This window comes from Polyodon spathula, chromosome 7 (assembly GCF_017654505.1).
Source record: "Polyodon spathula isolate WHYD16114869_AA chromosome 7, ASM1765450v1, whole genome shotgun sequence".
Taxonomy (NCBI): Eukaryota; Metazoa; Chordata; class Actinopteri; order Acipenseriformes; family Polyodontidae; genus Polyodon; species Polyodon spathula.
In genome coordinates this window covers 8,025,479-8,048,939 of record NC_054540.1, presented here as the reverse complement: position 1 = coordinate 8,048,939, position 23,461 = coordinate 8,025,479, and the positions used below count along the sequence as shown (strand labels likewise).

The 23,461-nt window shown below is 38.7% G+C and overlaps 3 protein-coding genes across 4 annotated transcripts in view; 1 reads left to right on the top strand and 2 right to left on the bottom strand.

Annotated features, from left to right (window-relative positions):
• The window catches only part of LOC121318101 (SLIT-ROBO Rho GTPase-activating protein 1), a 95,995-nt gene extending 88,782 nt beyond the window's left edge, over positions 1-7,213 (top strand). For both annotated transcript variants that reach the window (XM_041254393.1, XM_041254394.1), the window contains exons 20-22: positions 404-538; positions 2,091-2,457; positions 3,828-7,213. In XM_041254393.1, the coding sequence (XP_041110327.1) occupies positions 404-538; positions 2,091-2,457; positions 3,828-4,205 (880 nt within the window). In that variant the 3' untranslated portion in view covers positions 4,206-7,213. The remainder of the gene's footprint in view (positions 1-403; positions 539-2,090; positions 2,458-3,827) is intronic.
• A 3,656-nt stretch (positions 7,214-10,869) lies between these two features.
• On the bottom strand, positions 10,870-17,488 carry kics2 (KICSTOR subunit 2). The gene is made up of 3 exons (XM_041254392.1): positions 17,019-17,488; positions 15,068-15,356; positions 10,870-12,718 (listed from the first exon to the last, which is right to left on the bottom strand). Exons 1-3 carry the CDS (start codon positions 17,254-17,256, stop codon positions 11,902-11,904), a joined length of 1,344 nt encoding a protein of 447 aa, XP_041110326.1. The 5' UTR covers positions 17,257-17,488; the 3' UTR covers positions 10,870-11,901.
• Positions 17,489-17,629: 141 nt separating this feature from the next.
• Positions 17,630-23,461, bottom strand: LOC121318099 (protein mono-ADP-ribosyltransferase TIPARP-like). Its single transcript, XM_041254391.1, has 6 exons — positions 23,385-23,461; positions 21,779-22,432; positions 21,149-21,320; positions 20,546-20,733; positions 20,176-20,445; positions 17,630-19,473 (listed from the first exon to the last, which is right to left on the bottom strand). The coding sequence occupies exons 2-6, from the start codon at positions 22,423-22,425 to the stop codon at positions 19,011-19,013; spliced, it is 1,740 nt and encodes a 579-aa protein (XP_041110325.1). The 5' UTR covers positions 22,426-22,432; positions 23,385-23,461; the 3' UTR covers positions 17,630-19,010.

The following is a 23,461-nucleotide window of genomic DNA, read 5'->3' as shown; positions in this document are numbered from 1 at the left end:
ATGTCAACCTGCTTTATTTATGATCACAGTGCGAGATTTGAAGGAAGATCAGTGTGATATTTGTGGAAATTGCCCACAGCTCAGCAACTCACTGGCTGAGTGGGTTCAACCTGAAATCAGAAACAGTATTCAAGCTGTCGTGATAGCTCAGCCATATGTCCTGGCAGGGGGAATTAAGCTCTTATTGATTAAAAAAAGAATACACTTTACAGATCAGAATGCTATTTATTTTTACATAGAGGTCAAACTTCTGAAATGATACAATGTACAACTAAGCAAGTCTTGTTTATTTTGGCAGGGTTGTTATTTTTAGAAACATTTACTTCATTTACTTCAGTGTTGAGCTATAAAGTGTACTGATGAACTTAACAATTGTATCTCTCCCTTGTCTGTTTGGTTTCAGCGATGATACATTTTCAGATACACTGAGCCTGAAAGCTGACAGTGAAGCCAGCAGTGGAACAATGAGCGAAGACAAGTGTTTGTCAAAGGAAATCAGCTCCCCGCCTGACAGGCATCCTGACGCCTATGTTGGCAGGTGACAGAGACTTAAGTAGCAACCGGCTGTTCTGCAAGGAGGTGTAATTTTATAGGACAATAAGGATCATCAGTCCTGGATGTACTGCTTGATAGCTGTGTATAAAAGCACTGGTTGGATTCAAAATGCTGATGCCACAATTATTGATTTCTGCTCAAAATACTGGGTTCAAGGACAATTAGAGGAACTTGATATATTCACCATAAATAACGAATGCAGTCATTGATGTAGTGTTTATATGAACATTTCTCCTGTTTCGATTCAATATGGAATCTGTTCAAAGACTTATTGGAACAGCATGGGTTAAGATTTGTTCAGTTCTTATTATTCCCTTTGCATCTTCGATTTACTATGTTCCACTTAAAAAGCAACTTGGTACAGTTATGAAATATCACATTTATCTTGACTAAGACTAAGGCTCTCCACCATGTACAACTGGTACACCAGGGTGTAAACATTAGCCTGTCCCCCTGCAACACTGTCCCTGCTGGATGTAACATCAGTAAGAGATACCGCAGAGCAAATGTGGTATTTCTTAAATCCATTATAGGTAGAGGGTTGCAGGGGGACAGGTTAATGGTTACCGTTTGTTTGAAAAGTCACAAGGATGTAAAGACTGAAACAACAATCCATTAGTTAAAATAACAGATATCCAGACCTGCAAAACACTGTTTATGGCAAAGGTTTGAGAAAACCATGAGGCATTGTGGGAAAACACTAGTTTTTTTTTTATAAACCCTATTAGACACCAGGTAGCCCATAATAAAGAATTTTGACAACAAGTACTTCTGGTCGATTGATAAAGCTCTCTGTGGTTACAGCTTGTTATGCAGCCCTAATTAGCTTTTGTTTACAATAATGTCCAATAAGGAAAGGCTCAAAGCTTTAAAAGAGGCACCTTCTAGTATTTATTGCTAAAATGTTTTCTTTCTATGTCCTCTGTGCCAAAAGGTGCTATACAAGCCAAGTTTTCAATGAATTATTAATGCTGACATCACTCCAAAAGAACAGGACTTAAATAGCTTGTCAGAGGCACCTCTGAGCAGTCACAAATGTTTGAATGATCAGTTGATTCTGGTTTCACTGTGTTACATATTATAAATTACATATTATATAGTATGCCTTTCTTGATTTTCTTAACTTTATTACTCAGGGAATAAGCCAAGCAAACTGACTCAATAACATTATTTCAGACGTCAGCCATCTTCAACACAGGTTAACACAGGTTTCCCTTGGTGCATGCAATATGATTTTTTTCCCCTAAATAAATAAGAAAACCAAACCAACTTATTAAAATGTTCTGTTTCAGTGGCATTCACTGTTGGTTCGTTCATTCCAGTCCAAGTTCATAATTGTTGAATTGAACAATCTAGAGCCTTGCTCTAGCCAGGTGTTAAACTGTTTAATTGAACCTACTATAGATGCTTGAGTGAAGAACCAGGTTTTGAAACAATGTACTGATTTGGAAGGCACTGAAAGAGTCACAGTTGAGTACCTGTGTTCTATCTACTAGGTTTTGTTTTTGTTTTGTTTTTTTAATTTTGCTCCTCAGACACAGAAAGAGGACAGATCCTCCCCCACCACGCCGCTCCACGGGCCGCTCCAGCGAGGGTCACTGCATGATGCACCCGCCTCACCCCATGCTGAACACCTCTTTGGAGATGGGCTCCCCCAACATGGGTAACCATGGCAGCCATGGCAGCCATCACAGCTCGCGCTCCCTGCTCCACAACCGCAACCTGCCTGTGGACAGCCCTGAGAGGAGGCGCCGCGCCGGTCCAGGCAGCCTCACCAACATCAGCCGCCACGACTCCCTCAAGAAGATGGAGAGCCCTCCCATCCGCAGGTCCACCTCTTCAGGACAGTACCCCGGATTCAGCGAGCAGCACAAACCCCTAGACCCAGAGAGCATTGCTCAGGTGAGTGTTAACAAGTTTTGTGGAAGTGCGATAGCGGGATTTATAATGTATTGTTGTGGGGTTTTTTTGTTTTGTTTTTTTTTAAAGTAATTTTAGCTAACCAAAATAATTCCATAAATCTTAACCATTATATTATTAAACTACTTACAGTTTACATTATTAAAATAAACCTTTTATTGTGACAAGGTATGTAGACCTCTGCACAGTCACTAGCCTTTCCTTCTTTTATCATCACTGCAGACTGTTGCAGTGTATTTGTGTGTATGTTCTATAGGAAAGGGGTTAATTCCCTGCCGTATGACGCATGCCTTCCTCAAGAGTGTGCTGATGGATGCACCAATGTCTCATTTAAACACCAAGGTTCCTAATAGAAGTGCGCACAACAGGATAAGGTCATCTGTTTGGTTCAGGCCCTCTGTTTATTCCTGTTTCAGCCGTCGTGCTCATTGACAGCGATGTAGGTGACCCACAGTTGACCCACCCAGCGGTCACACATTTCACAGGCTGGCCCCGTGGGATACCCCACCTCTTCCTCAAGGGGGCTGTGTCTACATCAGCATCAGGATTGCAGTAATGCAAGCAGACATGCCTGTATAATAATAGCCCTAGAGGCTTTCTATGAATATATCTATTTTAACACCTTTATAAAAGCTTTAAATGAATCGATATCCCTTGCTTTCAAGAGGTAAGGACATTCCAGGACTAGGATGACTATAATAAGATTAGGATAAATCAGACACAATTAAAACAGATTTTTAGCATAAGCCTCTCCCATTAAGAATACAAATAACTGCATTTTAGTAATAGGTTATATAAGTATGGGTCTGTAAAGCTCTTAATGGTTTAAAATGTTATTTAAAGCCGATTCCCTTCCCTGAAGGAAGAACGAAGGCCACTTTCAAGCCGTCAGTATTGCAAAATGAGTCAACATGATGTCTTAAAAGAAGGTTACATACACATACCAAAACATTTTAAAGAGGGATCTTAATTGAGAGAAACATGATTATTTCAATGCTGTATTTTTAATATAATTAATTCTGAACCTGACATGTCCTTTGTATAACAGACTTGTGAATGATTCCTTTTGCAAGACACCTTAGGGGGTAAAATAGTCTCTCCCTACATGTGCTCAAAGCCTGACATAAGTTATTTTCACTATAGACATTTTTAGAATAGCATTAGACATTTTTAGAATAGCAATTTTTCAAATAGGTTTTTAACAATTCGATTTGTGATGTCTCCGTCTGCAGTGCGTTCTGCAGAGATCTACATTAATCTTTCAAAAAAATTATAGAAAATAACTGAGCACACAATGCACTGTAATTAGGTGAACATGATATTTAACTCCCAGAATGTATTTCCTATGGCAGGACATCGAGGAGACGATGAACACAGCCCTGAATGAGCTGCGGGAGCTGGAACGCCAGAGCACAGCCAAGCACGCCCCTGATGTAGTGCTGGACACCCTGGAGCAGATGAAGAACGCACCCACCCCGGCCACCTCCACCGAGTCCCTGAGCCCGCTCCACAACATCATGCTGAAGAGCAGTGATCCACCAATGCGTCGCAGCACCAGCTCCTCCAGCGACACCATGAGCACCTTCAAACCCATGGTGGCCCCACGCATGGGAGTCCAGCTGAAACCCCCAGCCTTGAGACCAAAACCAATGGTTCTTCCCAAGACTAACCCCAGCCATGGACCTCCCCCTGCTGGCCAAGGTCCTACAGACAAGTCGTGCACAATGTGAATCTGAATGTTACGACTGCACAATAAAATGCAGGGACGATTTAAATAAATACAATTAACTAAAAAAAATTATAAATAAATAAAAAGCTTAAGGATCCACAGCGTGGTCAAAACTAAAGGGATATTAAGATAAATATTGGTAGTTATGTGTTTGTAAGCTGTATTCTTTGAGTGTTAGAAAGTAAATGTCTCCAATTAGCTGCATTTAATAACAAAGGGCATTTTTACATGCTTCTGTAAAAACTGGATTATCATACAGTATTATTTGAGGGCAATAACAAAGACCACATAGACTTACTTGAAATAAAAATAAATAAAAAATAAACCTGTATGCTGCACCGCTAGATTTTAAAGGGAAAAAAAAAAAAAAAGAGTCAAACGAAAGCAACACAAATCACAAAGGCTTCCCATATTGTAAAATAATTTTAAACCATTAGTTTACATAAAGGGACTCTGTGCAACATTCAGAAGCTTGCATTTCAAATCAATGTTAGTTTACAACTTACTTTGAGGGACTTTGGAAGTCTTTGTTGATTTTTGAAGGCGGACATTATCTCTCTGTTCAACACGGTTGTTTTTGTTTTTCGTTCCTTAGGCCTTACTGCCCGGTTGAAACTATAGCTCCATCCTTACTGATAACCACTGCTTAAAGCTGCTGTATTCATGTCGGTTGTTTACATAGGCCAAGAAACAAAGGTGCGACCTTCAGGAGAGGAAGCGCTCATTTAAAACTCCCTTTTATTTCAGCTGCAAACAAACCCACTGGTTTGGGTCCTACTGCCAACAGAAAAAGCCTTTTCAGTTAAGTGGTACGTCTAATTTTCTATTTAGGCAAAGCAAGCCATACAACATAGTCTCTGGGGGTGGTGACACAAAATTGAGGTCCTTATAAGGGACCCTACTTCCGTTAATACTTTTCTCTAGCAGGTGGAAAACTACATGAGCTGGTTGTTTTTAGTTTTTTTGTTTTTTTTTACAGTAAATCCCGGTGGATTTTAAACTGATAAAACCTCTTTAATCATTCATACGTGCCACTTTCCACTCAAGTACAGCCTCAAAAATAACAAAAAAGACAGACTGAAAGTAAAAAACAGCTGCCAGGAAAATCTGGCCCACACTCTTTCTGAAGGTGACACAATGAGCCTATGTCACTTAATCTAAACAGGTACCACACCTTTAAAATTGCACAATTTTGTGTGTGTTTAAATAGCGATAAATACAGTACTGGACTGCATAATGCTTATATAAAATGCTGTTTACAGAGATTATAATAATCATTAGAAATTATACGTTTTAGTGGATGGCCATTAGATGCATTTGTGTAAGTAAATAGTAGTTTGATGGTTCTAGGTATATTTTAAAAAAGTACAGTGAAAAAAGTGGACATGTAACAAGGAAGACTGATACAACTGCAGATGTACTAAGTGGTAGCTCCCGCACACACCTAATTCAATCTGTCCATACTGTAATTTGGCTAAACCGCAGTACTGGTAGTTTCCTGCATTTTGACTGTTACCTAATTGTGTCAATGTACATCTCTAGTATGTACATGTGAAAGTGCCTTTAAAATTTTAGAGGAACTTCAGACTTTGTTCTGTACTGTTGCATTTTCCATTTCAATCCATACATTAATGAACAAGTAGAAAATAAATATATACATAAATAAAGCAAACGAAAGGTAATACTGTACAGTTCTGGAAAATGTACTGTTAATCCATTGTGCACTTTTATGTGTAGTACTGTACATTTTGGCATGTAGCATTAAAAAAAAAGTTTCAGCACACATTGAGGTTTGTTCCTCTTAGTGTATCTTTCTAATAAAGGAAATAGTTCTGTCAGCCTGTGTTTGTATTTATTATTGTAATGCATTCGTAGCTATGTCAGGTCAAGGTTACATTTTCTGTATGAAGGTACTGTGTTATGTTTTTTGGCTTGCATGTCTATCATTGCAACTTCATCTAGTGACAATAGATGGACAGAGCATGACTTTGATTGATGACCTGTTCCCTGCATAGTTTCCCACATAATGATCTTTTGTGCACAATTCCAAACAAAACTCAACATAAGCCCCCTGGATTTGATTACAGCATTTTACTACAACTGTTAAATCCCACGGAATTACATTGGCCATCTACTTTTAGGAGAAATCGCAGTATAACTGCAAATAGGTGGTTGACGCTGTCCAGGATGAGTCCCATGGGATGCAAAATGCTCCATTAAAATCTAGCTGTGGCTTAAACCAGCGGGGTACATGTTGAGCAACTCCATCATCACATTGATAGTTTGAAGACAAAAAAATGAATTCATCCTAAAATGACCTCGAAGGGGACCTTGTTATGCTGGGATACGGTATGTAACCCTAAGATATCCTCCAGCCTTGACTGAATATTCTACCCACCTCAATCTTCTCTTTGCTTTCATAATGGTTCTTTTTTCAGGATAAAGCCAGGTCAACACTCAAACTGTTTTGTAGGCTAACACTGTAGAATAAATACATCGTACAACGAAATGCGATTGGCAACAATGTCTGTCAACAGTTTGCTGTCGGCCAACCAAGTAAAGACCTGTTTTGATATGCTGGCAGACATTTCTTAACTAGCTACAATGTATTGATCATGCTAAAACACATTTTTATTGTGTCGCCATTTTTCATTGTGTTTCATGTTCATAACAATGTCCTTATAGCAGGATTTGATGCTCCTACATAAAAAAAAAATATATTATTGTTCTGCAAAACATATTATCATTTCACTGCTATGAAACTTTATAAGAAATATGGTACTGATGCATTTTATACTATTAAACTGAGCTTTACATGTGTGCTAAATAGAGCGATTCTGACTCCCCTTAACAAATGCAGTGCCACTGAATGACTTTTCATGACCCCAGATCTTTTTTTAAATGGCAGATTAATTTCCTCAATTAAAACATCTATTTATACAAAATATCCCTGAGCTCCAGCACTCAAATTACAGGAGACATTCTTGACAGCAACCAAGGTTACAGCAAATGATAAAAATGTAATTTCCTTTGCTTTATGGCTAACATGTATGGTTGGTTTGTTAGGTAAAAAAAAAAAAAAAAAAAAAAAAAAACAGAAACATGTTTAAGCTTTATGTCTTCCAGATAAGTTGAAGTGAAACTAGACTTTTTCAGAATTTTTTCTAGTGGCCGTTGTCAGCTGTCACTGAGACCATAGCTAATGAAAAACTGAGCTAGAATTTGTTTTGTATGGCTATAGCAACTCTTACGATATCTGCAGGTCTCCTTCACCCGCCTTAAAGACAGACGAGTTTAGGGGAGCCTGATTGGAGGTTTAGGTTCAGGGATAGTCCTTGTTTTCACAAGTGTTTGTGTTGTGTTTGTTAGTTCATTTTGGTTGTGTAGGTAGGCGAGTTGCCCACGAGCAAATTTCTGAAATCTGTACTTTTCAGTGTTTACATGACCAAATCTAATAGCAATATTTCAGTGTTATCTGAAACCTGTGTTTACAAAAGAAGCAGTAAAAATGGTTCAAATCAAGGGCATGAAAATGATTGGTTACTTTATTATAACTGCTGTGTGTTTTTTCTTTCTGTCATTCTCACTAATTAAAGGTCCCAAGATCTAGATAAATCCGAATGGGCACCCAGCTGTGAGCATACACAAGAATACATTGTGTGCTACTTTCATTCTTCAGATTTACAGCATTTATTATAAGATGCATTCATGATAAAACTGCTTGCACTGAAGCAAGCCTCTGATTTACCTGCCTCATGTTTTCAGACGGTACCTAAATGGATGGGACCTGTAGTGTCAACGATATTCTGTTTTATTCAGTAAGAGCAACACAGCATTCCACACTGTTTTCGAGGATCTGGAGGATTTCAGGTGTGCCTTGTGGTGTGATTTATTGCTTAATAATCAACTTTGCAGTTGTGACTAAGTATAATCACATAGTTTTTTTGTAACAAAACAAATCATAAGCCACAAAATGTATTTAGTATGGGAAGTTACTAATTACTGTATTAACTGAACGCAGTTGGAATTCAAGGAAACGCATGTACACGGATTAGGGAGTGGTTAACATGTAGAAAACAGAAAGTACTGATTAGAGGAAAAAACTCAGAATGGAGTGTGGTAACCAGTGGTGTACCACAGGGATCAGTATTAGGTCCTCTGCTATTCCTAATCTACATTAATGATTTAGATTCTGGTATAGTAAGCAAACTTGTTAAATTTGCAGACGACACAAAAGTAGGAGGAGTGGAAAACACTGTTGTAGCAGCAAAGGTCATTCAAAATGATCTAGACAAGATTCAGAACTGGGCAGACACATGGCAAATGACATTTAATAGAGAAAAGTGTAAGGTACTGCATGCAGGAAATAAAAACGTACATTATAAATATCATATGGGAGATACTGAAATTGGAGAAGGAATCTATGAAAAAGACCTAGGAGTTTTTGTTGACTCAGAAATGTCTTCATCTAGGCAATGTGGGGAAGCTATAAAAAAGGCTAACAAGCTGCTCGGATACATTGTGAAAAGTGTTGAATTTAAATCAAGGGAAGTAATGTTAAAACTGTACAATGCACTAGTAAGACCTCATCTTGAATATTGTGTTCAGTTCTGGTCACCTCGCTATAAAAAAGATATTGCTGCTCTAGAAAGAGTGCAAAGAAGAGCGACCAGAATTATTCCGGGCTTAAAAGGCATGTCATATGCAGACAGGCTAAAAGAATTGAATCTGTTCAGTCTTGAACAAAGAAGACTACGTGGCGACCTAATTCAAGCATTCAAAATTCTAAAAGGTATTGACAGTGTCGACCCAAGGGACTTTTTCAGCCTGAAAAAAGAAACAAGGACCAGGGGTCACAAATGGTGATTAGACAAAGGGGCATTCAGAACAGAAAATAGGAGACACTTTTTTACACAGAGAATCGTGAGCGTCTGGAATCAACTCCCCAGTAATGTTGTTGAAGCTGACACCCTGGGATCCTTCAAGAAGCTGCTTGATGAGATTCTGGGATCAATAAGCTACTAACAACCAAACGAGCAAGATGGGCCGAATGGCCTCCTGTCGTTTGTAAACTTTCTTATGTTCTTATGTTCTAAGAAAAAGCTGCTAGTCATTTTCAGATGTCGAAACTGAAATGGACAAATCAACACCTTCCGAATACTCCTGTTATATTCAGGTAACCAAGGTTTCAAATTCAACTCTGCAGAATATATAGGTATGTGCAATGACCAAAAAAAAAAAAAAAAGGTTGAGATGCTGAGAATACTGTAGGTTACTCAAGGAGAACAACTTAGTTCAAAGTATATTGCCCTTAACAAAGATATGAGTATTAAATATGTAAGAGGTTTGAGAATACCTTCTACAGACTAATGCATTTAACTGACAGGCAGTATTACATTAAGAGTGCACTGGAAGTAAATTAATAAATGTATAAGCTTTACAAAAGCTTTTTTGTTCTATTTTAGGTCCTGGAAATGGGATTTAAAAAAAACAAAACAGAAGATTTTTATCATGTTTGTATGTGTGTGGAAATCTCCAGTATTTAAGTGAGATGTGGAAAATAATCTTATGTGCTACAGATCTCAGCTGAAAAGTGCATTCCCTGGATTATTGACCTTGTACATCTAATTTCTTATCTTTCATGAACCATATTATGTGTGTTCTGTAGCATTCCGCTGGACTGTAATTTCTCCTTGATCAGTAGAACCTGCATGTTATAGTTTCCTGATTTGATCGCAAGACTTTGGAAACGAATCACAAATGATCCGACAACGCGTTTGATCAGTACTGAATGGCAATGGCAGCAAAGACAAATCTTTAGTGCGATGGGCCAGTAACCGTGGTAACATGTGAATGTTTTGACAAACCAATGGTATCACAGTGTGTTGCTATTAGTGATTTGCTAATGGTTCTGCTGGTGTTTCTTCAGGGTACATCTCAATGGTATACACCTTTTTACTTCTCTGTGATGCTTCAATCTGAGGCAGAAATGTGCAGCGTTCGTAATAGTGTGCACTAAATATTTAGCTGAACTGCAAATATTTTTTTTTAAATGCATGCATATCCTTTGCCACAGCTACCAGCATCATTAAAAACTATATCACCACAACCTACACCCCCTGTACTTTAGGTGTACTGTGTCAGGTTATGATACTCAAAGTGTAATCTGTATAGAGAGCTGGGATAAGAAGTTTCCAGTCTTTAATGGATGCATTCAAATTTCAGACAAACTACAGTATAATTATATTCTAAAATAGTGCCTGAACAGATTTGTTTCAATTCATTTTTTATTATTATAGAATTTGGTTTTGTTGAATCAAATTCCTCAACAACTTACAGTACATTTACATTTTATTTAACTTAATGTTCCATATTGATTTGTCTACTCCCTCTCAGATTCAAATAAAACTGTATTTTACACTCTGATAAATGAACAGTGTTGTGTGGCTTTTTTATTGATCCTTTATGATGTATAAGTGTTTTTTTTATTTTTTTTATGAATGAGTATGTTCATAAATGAACAGAAGCAGGACAAAATCTGACAGGAGACTAATGTGCCAACCAAAGCTATATTTATAAAACAGTGCTCTGTACAAATACAGATATCATCTAACAAAGCTTTTTAATTCTAACATGGAAGAAGGCTTGTAACTGCAGCTTTGAAGCTCAAAATTGATGTAAAACGTTAGTTATGTAGGGCTTTCAATATGCCACTGTCCTGGTCACACTAAAATAACGGGGAGATTACAATGTGAATGCATTTCAAGGACTGGATTTACAGAAAAAGTGTGAAGATTGAAGCAAGCATATAGTACCAAGAAGTCATTGCTGCTGTACTGTACGTCAATGCCGAGAACCAAGACAGACACATACTTTTTATTTCGACATAAGTGCGCACTAGAACAGTCAACTCCATCCTCAGTGCCAGTCCCCTTCAATGTGGATAGAATCTGAAGAAATCTCTCAATTAGGAGCACTCTCTTATGACCTACAAATTAACTTTCTACAAAACAGTACAGATGCAAGTGTATATGTTAATGAAAGCTTTATTGTGTATCATTTTGCAACCATATCAAACCAAAACAAACACATTTTTTGGCCCGTTTGGCTAACTGGTGAACATATCAAAACCAGATACATCTGACTCTTAATTCACATGAAGCGAGCTTAAATCAACAAGCTACAGTATAGCATACATACAGAAACTGCTGTTCTCAAGAGCTGAACTTGTTTTAAAGTGACAGGGGTTAGATATAATGGCATAATTCCTCTGGAGGGTAAACCATTATATAAAATGAGGCATACATCTATCCCTAGAATCTCCGGAAGCCAATGTAAAAGGCAAAATGGTGAAGATGGCTGAACTGCAGGTTTTTAATAATCAGTATGTAATATCTGTAGTGTCTAGGTAACTCAATTCTTTCAAGACTATCCATCGTAGGATAACTAATAAAATAGTTTTAGTACCTTATACAGAAAAATACAAAATTAGATTAGTTTACTGGTCTGCTATTTTGAGTTATCTTTTCTTCTGCAAGTACACAGGTGTGCTATGTTGAAAAAGAGTTAATACGCAACACAATTTCAAACTGTTGGAGGCAGAGCCCAGAATGACACGTATGCAACTCTTAAAGAATTCTAACAGTCCAATATAAGCAATAGCCCTTATTTTGCTCATTGTGTTGCAATTCCACTCTTCATCCCTTTGATCCTGGTTTCAAACTAGAAAACGGCTTGGAGTTCTTGAGGGAGCTGGAGAGCTCCTGCAAAAAAGAGATAAAATAGGAGTCTTTCTCAGACTTTTTCGAATCGAAGATGACAATGATGGTGAAGTGAGGCTCAGGTCGAGTCAGGTAGTAGGTGCTCTGAACCTTGTCGTCAAAGAAATGCACCACCTTGTCCAGCATATTGAGGTCCGCGGCTCGATCAGTCATAATCATGATCACGTTGGGCCAGTGCATCACTGGCCGGTCATTGGGCAGCGATACTACAGCCGGATACTGGTCCACCCCCTTGGGGGCTTCCCTGTAGGAGTGGGGGTGGTGGTACCCATGGCCCTGGAAGCTCTCCGAACCTCGGTTGTCGAAGATGAGCGATACGTTAACCACGTCGTACTTCCGGATGAAGCTGGAGATCTTCCCGAAGTAATCTGGGGCGGTCTTGGCGGTCACCGTCTTCATCTCAGACAGTGTGGTCTGTCGGCTTAGGGCCTCGTGGAAGTAGAAGCTGAACTTGGCCAGGAGTATGTTTTTGAACTTCAGTAGCCACAGGAAGAGGTGTGGGGGCTGTACAGCTTTCTGGATTTGCCCGCCGAACAGGTGTTTCCTGGTCTCCCGCTGTTTTTCGAAGATCTGGCCCCAGCTGTGCAGCTTGGAGTGGGCGCAGTGCAGGTTGAGAAGGGAGGGCAGGAACTTCCATTCGGAAATCTGAGCCTGGCACTTCAGCAGCTGGGTCAGCACATCCACCTCCAGCTGGAAACTGCTTTCTAAGGGGCTCAGGATTGGATGGTGAAATCTATAATCCAACATAAAAATAAATAAATTATACATACATACATACATACATACATATATATATATATATATATACCATCTTATGCGACTGTTTATTTGCCACACTGCCTGTAGTTTGGAATTTAGCTTTCTTTATGTGAATCCCACACATTTTTTTAAGCGGTTATAAAAAATAAATCACTAATGATGTCTTCAGATTCAAACTTGTTATATGAATAGCTTTGGATTAATTATGAAGATTTCTAGATGACTTCCAGCCTTTATTGTCAAGGAAAGTAGGCTATTTTGTAATGCACTTCATACAAATAAGGGGAAAACAAAGCAGCCATTAAAAGGTGTGATGTCGAATGCCATTTGCTGTCTTAGCTGGGACTTGGTCAGCAGGGGTGGCTCTCCAACCTACGACTGACACCATGAGCACACTAACATTATCCTGTACTGCTGAGAATTTACTCCCTGTGTTGGGTATAAGTATGTTGTGTAACACATCCAACACAGCCTTATTTAGCAAAACAAAGGTTGTAACCCTTTAATATTCTCTGTGGTATTGGGAATGTGCAGGATATTTGAAGAAATTTCATAGGATGTCATTACTGCACTTGGGTAATTAGTTTCTTGGTCTCTTCTGCTATTTTTAGCTTATCTTTTTTTTTTTTTTTTATCTAGCACAACAACACTTAGTTTGATTTAGGTTAGCCTTTATTAGGTCGACAAATGTAACATTTTTCTCGTACTTTTTAACATTTATCCTAGCATATACACAAACTGATGTTTTAATTTAATTTAATGTACAAGGGGGTATAATCCCATAGAGTAAAAGAAAACTTTATCTAGAATTAAAACGTAATTATCTTTTAATTAAAAGTTCTAAATAACAAATGATAACTGTGGGCAATTATTTAATAATTATTTATATTTAGCACAGCTGGTGGCATAATTATAATTAGGGCTTCTAGTTTTCGGGTTTTATTTTTGATCATGTGATGTCCCTTTTGAACCTGCATTTCGTTCTGGCTCTAATCACTGAATTCAGCTTATTAATTTCCACTGCGTTAGTTTCTAGTAGCACCGAAAACTAGAAGCCCTAATTATAATGTAATCCTAGGAACAAATAAATTGCATTTATCTTAATAAAGGGTTATACAAGCTGGATATAAAATCACTTGGTAAGCGTGTAAGTTGTGAACTATCAAATTTCACTGCTCTGTGACCAATCTGTGACCAATACTGTTTTCTGTTAAGCCCCCAAGTGACTATAAACACCCTTATTATTCAAACATTAAAAAAATAACAACAACATGTTTGTGATGGTAACAGAGTGAATAGGTTCTCTGTACCAACAACAATGCTCGGAAGGTGTTGATACCATTACAAGACTTCAATAACCAAAGACAACATGTACTTTGTTAGCACATAAGGGCTTACATTTTTTTCTTATAGAAACTTTCTGTAATATGAATTAAGTCGCAATACAATTAAAGAATAGTAACCCAGTCTTATAGAGCGTCAAACATCTCTATAAGCTTTTGAATCCCTTTGGTTGATTCTAAGTTAAGGTCTTTGATCTCAGAACTATTAATTTAAGCAACATATTCCCCCACTCACTATAGTATTAGTACAAGAGTACATTACAGTGAGTCAGGTTATACTGCTGCTGTTTCGCTTCCCTGTTTGCACTGTGCAATAGCTTCTCTATGCAGTTCAACAGCACATTAATAAAAGACATCCAAATGCCTACTAACTATGAAACTGGTTTCTTTTCCAAAAGTGGTTTTGTCATTGTGTAGTACTGTATGTAGTTTTAGGCATGTACAGCTTCTATTGACACCGCTGCTTCATACGAAGGATGCTCAGCATTGCTGCTACATCTACATTTAATTATTTCACGAATTATGACAGATGATATGACCTATACTGAGGGGTGAAGCCTGGGCTTTAGTCTCAATTTGTTAGATCAAGTGTTAAAGTTGCTAAATCTGCAAGTTTGAAAAACCATAACTAACTTTTGTTTCTGTTAGTTTACATTTTACACGTACTTTTCTTCAGATTCTTAGATCATGGCTTTGCTTCAGAACAGCTTGCCTGGATTTTATGGTTCCTTTTTAGAAGAAGCTCTTCTACATACAGTAAATATGTTTGGCTGATGGCCTACTTTGTATGGTACTGACACCTCAGTGGCTGACCTATTGATATATTAATCACATGCATGGCCATTTCTTTTTAAAAGCTATTTTCTACACAGTGTGATTGTATTTCTTCATGATGCCAAGATCCAACCTAGCAGAAATGTTTTTTTTTTTTGTTTTTTTCTTTGTGATTGTTGTTGTTTTATATCTGAAAGAGAACTAACCTTGAACTGTATTTGTGCAGAACAGATTCCAGTGTGCTCACCAGCTCCTCAGAGTTGACGGATTTCTGACTGCTCAGGGAGTACATCTTTTCATAGAAGTCAGCAATTTCCATTCGGGCTTGAATGAAATAGCAGAGCTGTTCGGAAAGGTGAGAAAGAAGCTCTTCGAGATGGGGTGCTGTCCCCCCCACTGCATTGCGTCCTGTCGTCACCACCTTCTTGAGCTCATTATGCAGAGACGTGTATATAGTCCTGATGGAATCCTTTCGGCTGAAAAAAGACTGGCCACCTGCCGATTCAAATAACACAGGCATTACAACACAGAGCTCCCCAAACAAGACTCAATTTAGAGAAATGATATTGAGAAGGTATTAGGTATCTTTGTGTTCAACTATAGGTCAAAGTGACATCTGCACAGGGTGGTCCATATTACTTTCTTCTAAATTCAAACCAGGCACTGAAACATTTTTTTTTACCCACTAGGTTATGGTATACAGTATGCTGAGTGAGGTTTCTGGTTTAAAGATTGAGGTGGGCAGAGGTCAATCAAATCATGCAATAAATCCCAATAGTCCTGTTTCTTGATGGTTGCCCATGGATGCCAGGCATGCATGATCGAGAAACATGTTAAAGGTCTAGCCTATTGTGGGACAATGTAGTCGGCCACAAAGTAAGGTTCAGCACCCTTCATTTGGAAAGTAAAAATTCATTTTTTTTTTTTTCTGTGGTTTTCATCCAACATCAGTTGTTTCTTTAAGATAAAGTAAGTGGAATAAAGGACTGGGCTACTTGAGCCAGCACCGATTCAATTACTCAAACTCTTCTGGCAGCCCAGGTGGGTAATTGAAGTTGCTCTGAATATCCTAACATACTTAATAAGGAAATAACATATAATTGGCTTAACTTCTTTAAGCTCTGTTATAGATCGGAAAGCATCACAGAAGGTTGTCTTTTTTCAGATGATGTTTATTTTAAACATCTACAGTACATAGCTGATATACTAATGGGTAACAATACAAAGCCACCTTAATTACTACACAAGACCAGCAAAAACCAAAAGGCGTGCTAAATCTTTGCAGTATTGTTGATACTTACTACAAACACCAATTACTTTTTTGTATTGTTGATGACAATTAGACATGACACAAATCATAAGGTTTTCATTACAGTATAAAATGTGCTTGTGTGTACCATATGCTTTGAAATACACTACACTCTTAATGCACATTGCCTGTCAGGTTTTATTTAATTATTTAAAGCTGTTTGCAAGGCAAGACGATGTATACAGTATGACAACGATTTCCAAATGCCCCTTTAAAAGTTTGCCATAGTAAAAGCACAGCAGAGCGTCATAACCAATATGTAAGCATCACTGAAGCCCATAGAAGTTTGGTAATATAGTAAAAACAGGGCAAAACACGGTAAACTAATCTAAACGCATAGTAAAACCATAGGGGAAAACATGGGGTTAATTTAACATGGTAAACGTTTCTAAGTGTTATCTAGATTGCACTGGGTGAACCATGGCATAGCTAAGAGACCAATTTAAAGAATACACACAATGTGACAATTAATTCTGCAAGTGCAGTTACATGGTGCTGAAGAAATATGTGCACTAACATGTGCTAGCCAGTTCATAGCCCACTATAAATATGATCTGCACTAGCCTTTCTCTTGGAGGTGTTTGCTTGGATTTTGTATTTCTCAGTATAAAAAAAAATAAATAACGATGCAAGTTGCTCGTTTCCTGTAGCAAACCGCTGCATGTGTTGTTTTAATACCACGGTTAACATTCAATTAAATAATTTGCTTTAGTACAACAACTGTAAGCACACAAAAAAAATGGAAAAAGTAAACAGAACAGAGATGCAGGCACTGACTGGTACGGTAGTACACGGTTCCGCGTTTTAACTTCAATCCTCCGCCTGTGACGTGTTATCATGCAGCCTACCTAGTTTTTGTCCCAGAAATGTCATGTTGTGATAGGCTTTCTCTGCGGCTGCCAGGTGAGCCAGTGCTGCTAGTACAGATGCCCAGCTAGCCCCGGCGGTCTTATTGCTTTCCTTCTCCTTCTCCACATAGTCCTTGGCTCTGTCATACGAAAAGATCCCGAGCTGGGAGAAGAACGTCTGCAAAACCGCCTGCTCAACAGGCACTGGGGTCAAGTGCGAATCACTCATAGTATTCATCTTCCACCTGCAATACTCTTCCGGTCAGCAAAAACAAAACAACGCAAGTTACAACAAAACCTATGCGTGGTAATATCGCTTAATAATATACGGTACAGTGTACTGCCCAAATGCTTACAGACCGAACGAGAGCTTGTTTTCCCTTTCTATACACAATACATACAGACAAATATGTATGACATTATATTTAACATGCTTGTAAAGGTCTTACAATGAAATAAGAACAAACGCACAGTAACACAGACCCTGTGACCTGAAATAGACGTTTCTACGGCACCTAGTTTGGACCAAAATTATCCAACAGTTTTAGCTGCGACAAAATACAATCGCTGTCTCTTGTGTTTCAAGGGCGTGTACCGACACCATGTGGTGACAAGCTGAACTGTAAGTGACTGAAAATCTAAACACAGTGCTGTCGAAATTAGGTCACAATATTAACAAGTAATACTCAGACAGGATGTATGCCTCTTTACGGTACAATAGCAAGTGGTTTGGAGAAACTGCTGCTGATAGAAAGGTATTTAGATATCATCTGAAATTTTGTTTTCTGCTAATTTTGTGTCATCGGCATCGACACGGGAGCGATTGCAAACGACCCGAGAGTTTAGAAAATGATCCGAGTTAAGATCGAGGCGCATTCAAACAGGGCAGTCCATGAAAACGAGCCGAGTTAAGATCGAGGAGCATTCAAACAGGGCAGTCCATGAAAACGAGCCGAGTTAAGATCGAGGAGCATTCAAACAGGGCAGTCCATGAAAACGAGCCGAGTTAAGATCGAGGCGCATTCAAACAGGGCAGTCCATGAAAACGAGCCGAGTTAAGATCGAGGCGCATTCAAACAGGGCAGTCCATGAAAACGAGCCGAGTTAAGATCGAGGAGCATTCAAACAGGGCAGTCCATGAAAACGAGCCGAGTTAAGATCGAGGAGCATTCAAACAGGGCAGTCCATGAAAACGAGCCGAGTTAAGATCGAGGAGCATTCAAACAGGGCAGTCCATGAAAACGAGCCGAGTTAAGATCGAGGAGCATTCAAACAGGGCAGTCCATGAAAACGAGCCGAGTTAAGATCGAGGAGCATTCAAACGGGGGTGTCCATGAAAACGAGCCGAGTTCCTGTGGTGGCTCGTTTCCCTCTGCTGCTAGCTCGAGATCGTTCAGCATTCGCACAGGAATTTCAAACGAGCTCAGCTCACATTGAATTCATGCTGCACTGTATTTTTCATTATGTGTAGATAATGGCGAATAACAATGAAGTAGGTGGGTTTTTTTTATTATTATGGCTGTCATTTGTCAGTACGACAGAGACAGTTCAAAAGCCGACGAGCTTTTCAATACAGCAGAAAAAAAGATGCTCAATCAGTGTATTTGCCTTACAACAACGTTTCCCCTGCGCATCGAAATGCCAAGGTTTGTAAACTACCTGCAACCACATCTTTAACAAAATGTTCGTCATATGTATTCTCCCATAACTAAAACATGTAATCAAATATATAGGAAAATATTAAGGGTCTATACCGACACCCAGTGGTGACAAACTGAACTGTTAGTGGTTGTACACAGGTTAGCATTCACACAGAGCAAAAACAATCGATCCGCACCAGGGTCGATTGCTCAAACTAGCCGAGATCACCTATTTTTCCGATCTCGGATCGAATCGTTTTAAGCGAACTGAGGCAGTTTGAGCTCCAATCGATCCGATCTGCTCCCGGGAATGGATATTTGCTCCAATCGCGCCCATGTGAATGGAGCCTAGCTACATATGCCATTCAGATATATTGACAACATCAGACGTAACCCTGTATTTGATGAGGTAGTACGGGTAGCACTGGCAGCTGTCAAAAATAACGAATATTGTTGGGTCAGTGGGGTTATTTACGCAGGAGTCGTATAAATCACTGGTTGGGTTCTCTGGTAAAAGCGGCGGGGGTCGGTAGTAGCCAGACTTTCCAGTATCCTTCTTTCCAACCAAAACTTTGGCCAAAAACATATGCTGAAATCCATCCTCAGTTGGTTTAGCAAAGTCATTGGAGTAGCTGGCATTCTGTGCGAAGTAGCTTCCTCTGCCGTACACGCTCCCATTCTTTCCTGAAACGCGGGGGTCAAAGTTGTGCTTACAGATTCTGTCCACGGCATCTGTTGTAGTTCCATGGAATAAATGATGCTCAATGGCACATTCCTTATTTTCAGCACATTTGGCAAGCATGTATTCTTTTTGTCTGAAAAAAAAACAAAAACAAAAAACAAACAACAAACACAAAAAAACACTGATTTAAAAGAATTAGGATGAGTTTAAAAATCTGCATCACATTTTAAAACTCAGCAGAATTTGGCGTGGCCAAATTTATATTTGAGAAAAGTGGGTAAAAATTAAAACCTGGTTGTAATTATTATTATTATTATTACTATTAGTTTGTAGTATGTGCATTTGCTGTGAAAAAGGTTTACAAACCATTTGTTTTTTTCTTTTAAGGAGTGGGACATAATAATTATATATTCATTCCCTTTAGCACAGTGAAATACATAAATATTCCATATCAATTTGACACAAAACCTATGCGTGGTAATATCGCTAACTAAATACAGTACAGTGTACTAGATGGTTTTATTGTAGCAACTTAAAAGTCAATTTTAGAATTCTATGACAAAAAGTAGAGCTTTTAATATAGTGATCATTTTAAAGAAGTTGCACATAATTGTACATACAGTTGTAGCACCAAGTTGCACACATCTGTCCCCTGATTGTGCCTGGGATAAGTCTGTTCAGTAACAGGATATGTACAAATTGCTTAAAAGTAGAGCCCTGCTCTAATTCTGGAGCCATTTGCACAGCTGACGGCAAACCCCTGTAGCAATGTCCACAAACGTGTGTGCTGTTGGGCAGTGGAGTTGTAATTGACTCATTTTATACCGAACCTTACCTTCTATATTTATCCCACTGAAAAGTGTTCTGGATTTGGTAGATGTTCACAATCTCTACGTCTGTCTCGGACAAGGTTTTGTGGAACAGCTCATAGACTTTCAGGTAGGCCTTTTCATAGAGGTTGACCTCAATCTTCGTGAACTCCTCCTCTGTGGGCCCAGGTCTCCAGACAGGGGGATACCAACATGTGAATTCTTCCAGAGGGTCGACCAAACAAACCTGAGGCTGTGGTTCCCCATGTTCTGGAAAAACACTAGGGCTTAAAGTCCTGGAACAAGAAGCAGGAACACAGCAGTTTATTATAATTTATACTGGTGCTATTTAGATAAGACTCAAGTCATCTGATGGCTGGGTGATATTTGATTTACTTTAGATGAGGCTGCAGTGCCGGCAGGGACCGGAAGACAGGTCTTCGTCTAATTTCACGGATGAATCCTGTTGCTATGTTCTTTTGATTGAGGTTGGAGAAGTCCACCTCGTACTGTCGACCTGTTTGTGTGAACGTGCACTTGAGTGCTCTGTTCTGAATTGCATCTTCCAGCAGCCTTGAAATAGACTACAAGACACAATAGAAAACACAATAGAATCTTCATGACACTAAGACTTAGCACACCTTTTGAACATTTCACGCAAACAGTGGTCCGTAAAAAACATGGCATAGTAATTATTTACCGTTCAGTAGAGCAATGCCAATAGCCCTCTTCTAAACGGTGACCCATAAGTCAGGCACCATAGGCATAATTGGTAGTATTGTTTGTTTGTTTCAGGTGGGAAATTACTTGAAGCAAATACTGTAGGAACAAATTCAGACCTTTTTAGTGGGGTGCAGATAGTTTAACTTCCTAATCTGCATAATATATGCTGTTGCCTACGATGCTTGACCTTTGGAACACCCTGTATACATATTGCAAATCTATATTTTCATCCCTGTAAGCTTGCTAGCAAAAGTTTCGGATTAATTTGTAACCAACCTCATCATATTCAACGAATAAGTCATAATCATTCCTCCAGTACATCTTCCACACAGTTGGAAAGTGTGGATTGCAGTCAGAATTGGTTGTGTTTGAGAGCCTTCTTACTTCATCATAATTGTCAGAATCACAAACTGTCATGCTGTCAAAATTCAGGGTGAAGATGTTGCCACTGAAGAACAGGATAGAAACAACCATGGTTCATTAACATTTAACCCTTGAAACCTAAATTGTTTCAGTGGGCTATGTGTGTTTTAGTAATGTCTACATGATATTCTGCCTAATTTTTTTAAATTACTGTATGAATGGCATATCACTAGAAAGTGTTCAGCTTTATATAAAATCCCTGTCAGGATAAATAAAACACCAAGTGTTCCACGTTAGGGTAATATCTAAGGATTAAATCTAATAAAACCAATAAGAAAAAACATTACAAAAACTAACTGGCAATTTAGTTCAAATAAATACCAGCATTGGACTACTCTACACAGTGATGACCCGAATCAGTGCTGGAAGCAAACTACAGGTATGGCTTACACAGCATGAATGTGGCAAACACTACCATTGTTAGTAGTACACTTTGTTGACCACTTTCACATTGTCAGTTGTGTTTATGATACTTTTACGTACAGTAGGTTCAGAATTGCTTCATCGTTGTCAGCATTGCAGTAAAGCTTCTCAAGGTGAATCTGTGCTGACTGGGACACACTGACCCACTGATACCTAGCCCTCCGTCTCAGCTGCCAGTGGAAGGGAAACGGTGTGTGGTGCAGAGGGCATCGCAAATCAAGGGAGCAACATCCTAAAAGGAACTGGTCGCAGATTTGCGTCTTGCCTATTTGGTACTGCTGATCAAAGGCTGATTCTTGAACTGGGTCATAAAAGATGGAGCCCCAATTAGGGACTAATTCATGTACTATGAAAAACGAGCTACCAGTTCTTTGTTGGTGCTCAGCCAACTGGTTGCTAGGCTCTGAAACCTCAGGTTTAAAGGCATTTAAAGGAACTATCCTTATGTCTATTTTATAAGGTGTCACGTTCCAAACCACCTCAGCTTGGGATGCTTGTATCAAACCCCAAATGGGAAAGCTGGCTGAGGTATTCTGAGGTAATTTCAAAACTATTTCGGTTGGACTAATGAGAGTAACAAGTTGGTTTCCAGTCATTTGAAAATCACATTTTCTTTTCTTTGGTGGAGTGCCACACATGTTCATCAGCAGATTGGCAAACTGATCAGTCCCGCAGGGAGTTGTTGTCACAGCGTCAGGGAGGGACATAGTGACACTGAAAGAGACAGAAGCATAGTTTTAAAAATGGCCATTTCAAAATGATCTTCAATCGCAGTGGGAACCCATGCAAAACAACTACAATGCGTATTCTAAATATACAGTATCACAATTAACATACATTTTAAGGTATACATATATGTATTTTTTCCTATGTGTACATTCTCCCTGTATATTTTTTTTAAATGATAACATATATTTTTTTTTACGTGTTGCAGTGCTATCTCTTATTGCTTTAAGAGTGCTGTGTATTATTTGTAATTAAGGCCTGCAACAACACTGTTAACAGATTTCTAAGTGTTACTGGTTCGGACAATTCAGTACCATGTATTGCACGCTACTGTATCTGTGTGCAACATTTCAGATCTCTTGTTGCCATTGCTGGTAATTCTGTGAATTGCTGGTTGTCTGTTAATAGTTGTGCTCGGGTTCTGTTTACCTGTCTGTACGTCTACATAAAGTTGATATGGCTTTCCCTAGAGTGGTGAATTGAATTACATTCAGGTCCTCACTTTGCAAATACTTCATTTAGTGGTTACAAAAAGTAAAATCAGACTGAACTTAATGTTATGTTTTTTTTTTTTTAGTTCCCTCCAGGGGATTCCCCACAAACAAGGTTACTGCAGCTGCAATAAGAGAAACTATTTCCTCATTAAATTAACTTGGCATATTGCTATACTGTATGTTTCTGTTCCAATTTACTTTGAACAGAAACATTTCACCTTTAAACTCATCAACATATATGCAGAAGAACAGTGTATGTAAATATGTCATTTGATTAATCTACAGACTTGTGCATAACTTGAAACAGAAACATGGTAGAGTGTCTGAACCACAAAAGGGTGCAGCTCTGAGGCTGTAACTATTGTAGCTTTGACTATTAACTTAAAGAAAATAACTTTAAAGATTTCCAGTTTCTAAGATAAAAAAGGAAGTCCTGCTGTACATACCTGTCGAGGAACTGATGTAAACACCAGTACAGTACCAATTCAGTTTTGGTTTTTGTTTTACACACTGGTATGGTGGC

Bases quoted from the DNA above. Each gene is read 5' to 3' on its own strand.
- kics2 (XM_041254392.1), bottom strand. From the start codon at position 17,256: ATGAATACTATGAGTGATTCGCACTTGACCCCAGTGCCTGTTGAGCAG. The intron at 15,357-17,018 runs GTAGGCTGCATG...TTGAATCGGCAG, and splicing joins ATTTCTGGGACAAAAACTAG to GTGGCCAGTCTTTTTTCAGC. The intron at 12,719-15,067 runs GTTAGTTCTCTT...GTTGGATTATAG, and splicing joins CTGCACAAATACAGTTCAAG to ATTTCACCATCCAATCCTGA.
- LOC121318099 (XM_041254391.1), bottom strand. From the start codon at position 22,425: ATGTCCCTCCCTGACGCTGTGACAACAACTCCCTGCGGGACTGATCAG. The intron at 21,321-21,778 runs GTACGTAAAAGT...CCTGTTCTTCAG, and splicing joins GAAGCAATTCTGAACCTACT to TGGCAACATCTTCACCCTGA. The intron at 20,446-20,545 runs GTAAATCAAATA...TTCTTGTTCCAG, and splicing joins GCACTGCAGCCTCATCTAAA to GACTTTAAGCCCTAGTGTTT.